General features: G+C 39.7%; 1 protein-coding gene across 1 annotated transcript in view; it reads right to left on the bottom strand.

Annotated features, from left to right (window-relative positions):
* Positions 1–3,585: 3,585 nt before the first annotated feature.
* Positions 3,586–8,508, bottom strand: part of cpne4b (copine IVb) — a 147,439-nt gene continuing 142,516 nt past the window's right edge. The window contains exon 16 of the mRNA XM_003200571.7: positions 3,586–6,682. Within this exon, the coding sequence (XP_003200619.1) occupies positions 6,551–6,682 (132 nt within the window). The 3' untranslated portion in view covers positions 3,586–6,550. The remainder of the gene's footprint in view (positions 6,683–8,508) is intronic.

The raw sequence follows: 8,508 nt of genomic DNA, 5'->3' as shown, positions 1-8,508 counted from the left end.
AGACGTCTAAACATAGTCATATTTGCTAAAACAAGGCTAAAATTGGGCTGTAAGTGAAAATCTAATATACGTCTAAGAATAGGCCAAAACTAGACAAGTCATCAAATAAACAGAAAAGAATCACTACACATTTAAAGTCTGTCTAATCTGTCTATTTGACCACTAATCTAGTTTGAGGCTATTCTTAGATGTCTATTAGATTTTTTCGGACACCCCAAGTTTAGCCTTGTTTTAATCAAGCTCTCTATGTTTAGATGTATTTTTGTATTTAATAGATGTCTAATAGACGTTTAAACATAGTCTTCTTTGCTAAAACAAGGCTAAATTTGGGTTGTCAGTGAAAATCGAATAGATGTCTAATAGGCCAAAACTACTAGTCATCAAATAAACAGAAATGAATCATTACACATATAAAGTATGTCTTATCTGTCTATCTGACCACTAGTCTTGAGCTATTCTTAGATGTCTATTAAATTTTCACTTACAGCCCAAGTTTATCCTTGTTTCAGCCAAGCTGTCTGCATTTAGATGTCTTTTTGTATTTAAACGATGTCTAATAGACGTCTATTCAGTCATTTTTCCTAAAACAAGGCAAAATTTGGGTTGTCAGTAAAAATCGAATAGACGTCAAAGAAGAGGCCAAAACTAGACTTGTCATCAAATAAACAGAAATGAATCACTACACATTTAAAGTATGTCTAATTGGTCTATTTGTCGACTAGTCAAGTTTTGGACTATTTTTAGATGTTTATTGGATTTTCGCTGACAGCCCAAGTTTAGCCTTGTTTTAGCCAAGATGTCAACATTTAGATGTCTTTTAGACGTCTATTAAACACAAGATTGTTTGCTGGGAAGTGTCCATCACTTATATCCTTCGGAAAATTCCCAAAAGTCCTTTTATATTGCCAACTCTGTGTATGCATTGTTCTCACTCCAAAGTGTCCTTTGGAGTCGCATTCACCCTGTACGAAATGCAGTCTTGGTTTTCTATGTTGGTCTGAAATTAATTGCACATGAAAATCCAAACAAATGTGTGATGGTGTGAACAGGCATTAAAGTCAGCGTGAAATTAAAGTTGCGGTAGCCATTTCCAAAGGTGGCTTATTATTTGGAGACAACAGGGTCTGCAGCTGTGTCACTGGAGAAAGCGTAACGGCCAACTTGGATCACTTGTGCCTTGAATAACAATTGCATTATGGCCTTGATGTCATTAAAATTGGGTTTAATTGCTGTTTTACTGAGCAACAGAAAAGAATGGAAAGCACTGAAAATGTCATCTTATCTATTGCAAAATTGTTAGAAAGAAATATTTAATAGTAAACCTTAAAAATGATCAGTTCAATGGCTGTTCAATGGAAAAATGGCAGGCTGTTTTCCCACAAAAGTAGTTTGCTCAGCATACTGAAGCCTCTGCTGCGTTGACATCAGTAAGGAAAAACAGCCTTTGGTCTTCCCTGTGGTTCACACCATTATGCTGTTTTTGCAAAAAAGAATGCATTAAAACTGCTTCGACATTTACTCTTATGGCGTATTCAGCTAAATGACTGAATAAATTTTATACATGCACACACTCACAAACAAGAGCATCCATGTTAACTTCTATATTATGAAGATTAACGTGAAAAGTGCACACTATAAACACTCTTGCTTATACACTACCTAACTATATTCATGATTATTTCAAATTGTATTTGTACAAAATGGGGTATAATATACAGTATGCACAGCTAGTGTTTTTCAGCCAATGACAAACTTTTAGTGAAAGCTTAATGTAACTATTTTCAATTGCATAAGGTTCCTTTTAGATCATCGATGTTGTAACGTAATTACAGTACATTCATTTAAATAGACTAAAGCAGGGGTCTCAAACTCAATTTACCTGGGGGCCGCAGGAGGCAAAGTCTGGGTGAGGCTGGGCCGCATAAGGGATTTCACAAAAAAAAAAGTCCTCAAATGTCATTATTAACAGTTTTAATTATTTCTTCTGAACATGAAGTGTCCTGAACATTAATCGAACATTGAGTGAAGATTATGAACAGTTCTTCTGAACATGGCATCTTTTGCCTACTCCTTGCTGCCAGAGACTTGACAGCGCTTCTTCTCCCAAATCTGAACCACACTTGGCTTTAGAGCGGCCTCACCCACTGCAGAGTGGATGCGCGCGTACTGAAGAGCGGTGTTATCGCGTGCGTACTGATCAGCTGTGTTGTCGCGCGCGTACTCAAGAGCTGTGTTGTCGCGCGCCTACTGAAGGGCGGGACCGACGGTGTGCCGCGTCGCGGGGGCACTTTTGATCATTTTGAAAGGGCACTTTCTATCCAAGACTAAAAAGGGCATGTGCACTGCACAGGTTGAGCCCTATGTGTGCACGTGCCTGCCGTCACCTAAAAAAAAGGCGTATATATATGTATAAATAAAACACCCCCACCCCACTCCAGTCACATCAGTCTGTACCAGTCTGTATCTACCTATAATATATATAAGATGCAGGCTGTAGCTAGGTAGGTGGCAGGCTGCAGATAGGTAGCTAAGTGGCAGGCAGGGGCGGGAACAGCTTACCTTGGTTCTGGCCGGCGCGAGTTCCCTCCTAACACTTCCCGCCCGTCACAGCGTCTAACAAAGGGGCGGGGTGCGTGGTGACGTCACCGGCATCCCCGCCCCTTTGTTTACACGGCAGGCGGGGAATGCCAGTGACTGCTGTGTACGGATAGAATCAGCGGAGTGGTGAGCGCTCTCTCTCCCCGCTCCGCTGATTCTGTCAGTGTACAGTGGTTGGCGCGGGCCACAAAATATTGCACTGAGGGCCGCAAATGGCCCGCGGGCCGCGAGTTTGAGACCCCTGGACTAAAGCATTCATTCAGTTGTTCAAGCGTAAAACGAGATATAAGAGCACTAGCGACGTCACGATCAGCGTTGAAAATACTGGGGTAAAATAAACTGCCATATCTTAAAGACATGGCAGAGGGGACATTGTCCGGTCTGAGACCCACTTTATATCATATATCCATCGGGCAATAAAGATCACTGATTTTAAAGAAATAAGACTTTGGCAGAATAGAACGTGGCAATTTTATAATGGAAAGACTGACTGGCTGAAATTGAAAGCCTGTGTGCATATAGGCTATTAGATGCAAGCATGGCGGCACGGCTGCTAAGTGAATAGCACTTGTCGACTGAAAGCAATAAGGTTGCTTGTTTAAGACCAGGAAGCTTTCTCTGTAGAGTTTGCATGTTCTCTTAGTGTTAATGTGGGTTTCCTCTGCATGCTCCAGTCTCCTCTATACAGTCCAAAGACATACACTGTAGTAGATGAACTGGACAAAGTAAACTGGCCATGTGTGAATAAGTGTTTCCCAACACTAAGGGTTGTAAACAATTGCTAGTTCATTCCGCTGTGGCGGCCTCTGCTACAGCAGGGAATAAGCCAAAGGAATACAAGCAGAGTATGGCTGTTTGTAAAGCATACAGTGTCATCTGCTGTTAAACGCTATGCTCAGAATCAATTGAAGAGAGAATATTGATGCATTTTGAAAATCTTCATCATCACCATTAGGTTTCTTTGTTTCACAGTAGATTAGTCGGTGTACTGTTCTAGTAACTGAATAACTCAGTATATTGGTTTATTTCGAGTCAGAAGGGGTATCCGGTATGTTAGTACATACATACTGAAGACAAACTGTCTCATAACAACGCTGTTCAATTTAGTGAACTGGTTTGACCGGTTCACTAAGATGTGGTTAAAACAAAGGATTCATTCGCAAATCGCCCATCATCACTACAGACAATCAGAAACATAAACAACGGCAGGTCGGAGACTTACATTTTTGCGATGGTTTCCTGTCATTTTTTCGACTCATCAGAGAAAAGAAGTGGACTGTTACTAAGTGTAGATTATGTGTAAGTAAAACTCTTGACAACTGCAAGAAACATAACATCAAAATTGATGCAAAGCACTACACCTGTACCCCGTTTCCAGCTAAACAACAAATGATTGACACCAGTTCCTCCAGGTAAAACAATTAATTTGACTATACCAAATAAAATTGTTATTGTTTTTATTGTTGAGGAGATGCAGTCACTGTCTAATGTTACTGTCGAAGCGGCTACATTTTGTAATGTAGTAGAAAAATATCTTTTGGGAAATGATTTACACATTTGTTAAAGCCACGTGAAGCAATTTTATCAATGTATAAAGCTCAAAGATTTATTTTAATTTGGGGATGTGTTTATCATCTTACTGTTCATTTTGTTATTAAACATTTTAAATGTTTAAAATCTGTTTTTGCCTTAATATAAATTATTTTATGTTAGCACTCTTATTTACACATACACTCTTATTTAGCACACTTTTATTGCAATCTTTATCTCAATGGACAGTGAATTTACTTAACTAATAGCACAAAAAGTACAAAAGTAGCAAACACTACTTTACATGCTTTCATTAATCTGTATATCGTTCCCAAAAAATATTTTTTCCCTACATTTTAAGAAAAATGAAGGTGTGGGTTATAAAAGTGTCTGTTAAATGCAGAGCTTTACTATAAAAAAAAGGTGAAACAACACCTGCATGTTCTGAAAGAGAGAGATCAGTAACTCAAAAAAGTAACTCAAAAGTAATATAACGCATCGCATTCCATAGAAAGTGACTAAGTAACGCAATTATTTACCTTTTTGGGGAGTAACCGAATATTATAACCCAGATAGCATATATATGTGGGACACCTTAGACAGTTATGCGGCACTGGTGGTCTTCCTCTGGCTTGGACAAAATGAATGTTAGCCTAAAGTGGCCAACCTGTACAATGGCAAAAGGGGGCCAAAGATTCCAATTTGATAAATGGGCCATTTAAGCAAAGATTTGGCACTTATGGCAAAAGTAATCGTAATGTGAGCCTAATGTGGCCCATGTAGGAAATGGTAAATTTGGCCCAAACGATGGAGGACAACTGTGTGGGCCACAGTTGGCAAAAATGTGGCATAGTCATTTAAGAGTAATCTGGGTCTAAACCCAAAGTGTCTCACATGTGTAGGTGCAAATGTGACCCAGTTATTTTGGGACATATGTGGGCCACTTTTGGCAATTATTCGGTACAGTAAACTCTGGCTAATGCGGCTGTGAGCCCAAAGTGGCCCAGATACAATATGGCAAACGTGGCCCTGTTTTTTTAGAACATATGTGGGCCAATTTTGGCAAATATTCAGCAGAGTAAACTCTGGCTAATACAGCTGTTAGTCTATTGTGGCCCAGAGAAGATTTGGAAAATGTGGCCCAGTTATCTTAAAACAAATATGGTCCACTTTTGGCAAATATTTGGCATAGTAAGCTGTGGCTAATGTGGCTGTGAGCCTATAGTAGCCCAGATGAGATTTGGTAAATATGGGCAAGTATCTCTGGCTAAAGATGGTGTGAGCTCAAAGTAGCTGAGGTAAGATGTGGCAAATATGGTACTGTTATCCTAAAACATTTGATAGGTCACTTTTGGTAAAGATAAAGTACAGTGATCATTTGATAATTATAGGGGTCAAACCAAACAAGCTCTTTGAAATGACAAATATGATAAGCGGTGTAATAGCTACTTTGTAGCCCAGATCTGACAAACAGGTGCGGACCGGATGTAAGTGTCTGGTGTGAGCCACATCTGTGCCTAAAAAAGCAAACTGTGGCCCAGAATAGGGTCAGTTCTGGTTCATTTGGTTGAATTCTGGCTGATCAGTGGTATGGCTATGACTTAATTGTGGCCCAGATCTGGCAAACAGGACTGCCAATCTGCCATCGTTTCATGTGGCATGTGGGCTGGATGTAAGAGTCTGGTGTGGGCCGTAGTTGAATCACATGAATTTTGCTAGCTGGGAATGCACTACTTTCAATGGAACTTTTACCCAACACTGATCATGACCTTCCCTTCGTCCTCGAAATACCCTTTCTTCACTTCTGGTCACATGCAATGTCTTTAAGGCAAGGCTATCAGTGCATGTCCTGCTTTTGTCCATTTGTCTTCCTTTATTCTGTTAGCAATGTTTACTCCTGCACTAGTATAAACATTCGCATGTCAAATCAAATCAATAAAAGTTATTTGATTTGATTTGACATGCGGATGGTGAATTCAGACAGTATGGTGAAAAGGGGTAGGATAAAATAATAATACAGTGTGACACTGCAAAAAACAAGCGATTCCTACATGTTTTAAATTTTTTACCGAGAGGTCATAATTTGACCTCATATTGATCTCATAAATTCACATGATGAGAAGTCACAGGTCAGAGTTCAATAAACAAGCTTTGCAATTAAGCAAAATATGTAATGTATTTAAACGGATTTGCGTCTTTCTCCCATATAAATGTGAAGTCGGTGGGATGAAAAGTCTAGTGGGACCCCAGTTTAACAGCTGTGTAAGAAGAAACATGCCAATGCTACTGAAAAACCAAACACTAGTGGAACTGCTGGATGGACCTGCTTGTTAATACCTATACTGATGCAGCAAGCTCTGAAATAATCAATGAAGATATCTTGAAGCTGAGACACGGAGGTTGCTATATGGCTTTGCGTAGCTCAGGGACTAAAAGCCCTGGAAGACTCATAGTCTGACAGGCCTTTGGGCTTGATGCCTTTTCCATTGTAGTAATCCACCACTTGATTGGGAACTTCAGCCAGCACACTTTTAGCCAGCGCTGCAGGAGAGGCCTGTGTGGAAGAAAAGACAGAGGGAAGGATGAGAGAGAAAAAGGAATATAGATGAAATCTCACACTCTCTTTTGCTTGAGTAGGTGATACAAGAGAGGTGTCACTCCTTTTTCTCTCTGTCCGCAAAACAAGTGGAGACAGACTGGAGAAAACACAGTAGGACAGAGCTAAAAATAAACACGTGCGCACACACAAACACACGCTCTGTTTCTCGCCGAAGCATTTGTATCGGACAGCCAACTTCACACTTCCAGAGCTGCGCTATATTTATGAATTGTGTGATATTGCAGAAGTTGACCTGAGGTAGCAAGTTTCCTTACAGTCGGCTTCTTAACTGTGAAGGAAAAAGCCAAACAAAACCCTTCTCTGGAGTTTATTGGCCATGAAGCCCTGTACAAAAGGTTCAATATGGCACATAAAAGAAAACACAAAGCACAAATACACCTCCAGTCACATAACAACTGGAAAACACATAATGGTGCAAGAATATGAACAAATGAACACATTATTTGTCAACAAATTGCCTTTGGGAAATTTTTAAGACCTAAATATGAGAGCGTAGATAAACAGTTGAGGTGGAAAGTCAGTAATGAACACACTTGACTTTTTTCCCATAGATTATTAGGAGTGGTCAAGTTAACAAGTTATTATATAACTAAGCCATTAATTTATTAACACAGCACAGTTTTCAAAATTATTATTATTATTATTTTTAAAAATCCCTTGCTCTCCCTGTATTTGCGTGGGATTTCTCCGGGTGCTTCGGTTTCCCTCACAAGTCCAAAAACATGTGATATAGGTGAATTGGGTTACCTAATTGTCCATAGTGTATGTGTGTGAATGATTGTGTATGTATGTTTCCCAGTGATGGGTTGCAGCTGGAAGAGCATCCGCTGTGTAAAACATATGCTGGATAAGTTGGTGGTTCATTTTGACGTAGCGAACCTTGATTAATAAAGGGACTAAGCTAAAAAGAAAATGAATAAATGAATAAAAATTCCTTGCTCGTTGACTCTGAATACACACAAAGACAAACAATGGGGGGTGGGGTGTTGAACACTGGATGTCATCATGCATCTCAACCATTCCTTCATTCATTTTTCTTCAGCTTAGTCCCTTTATTCATCAGGAATCACCACAGCGGAATGAACCGCTAACTTACCCAGCATATGTTTTACACAGCAGATGTCCTTCCAGCTGCAACCCAGAACTGGGAAACATTCATACACACTCATTCACACACATATACTACGGCCAACTTACTCATGCCTTTCGACTGTGGAGGAAACCGGAGCATGCAAACACCACACAGAAACGCCAACTGACCCAGCTAGGACTCGAACCAGCAACCTTCTAAATGTGAGGCAAAAGTGCTAACTACTGAGCCACCATGTTGCTGCATCTCAACCAATGAAAACATTTGTAATGGGCTTAATGCTGGGTTCATATTAAGAGCGGAGCACCATGTCACTTGCTCTAATTTACATGCTGGATATTTTTCACTTTAAGCAAAGTTAAATGCGACTGAGGTGGCATATTGAGGCCTATATTCAAGCAATTGCATTGTCTTTGTATGCAATTACTCACACGAATACTTAATTTTGCTTTTGGTGTGAATCAAGCATATTATAAAACATATGCTGCAGGCAATGACATTTTGAATAAATGTAAATGTGAACGTTTTGAAGTGAAGGTTCCCATGCTTGGTAGTAGAGACTAGAGAGTATTTTGATGGATTTACATTTAAAACTAAAGCTTTTGCCACAACCACTGTCATGCATAAAGCTTTCCTCTATTGGACTGGATATGTGAGAACAGTGTGGTGC

This window comes from Danio rerio, chromosome 19, assembly GCF_049306965.1.
Source record: "Danio rerio strain Tuebingen ecotype United States chromosome 19, GRCz12tu, whole genome shotgun sequence".
Lineage (NCBI taxonomy): Eukaryota > Metazoa > Chordata > Actinopteri > Cypriniformes > Danionidae > Danio > Danio rerio.
The sequence above is the reverse complement of the archived record's forward strand: the minus strand, read 5'-3'. Positions and strand labels throughout refer to the sequence as shown.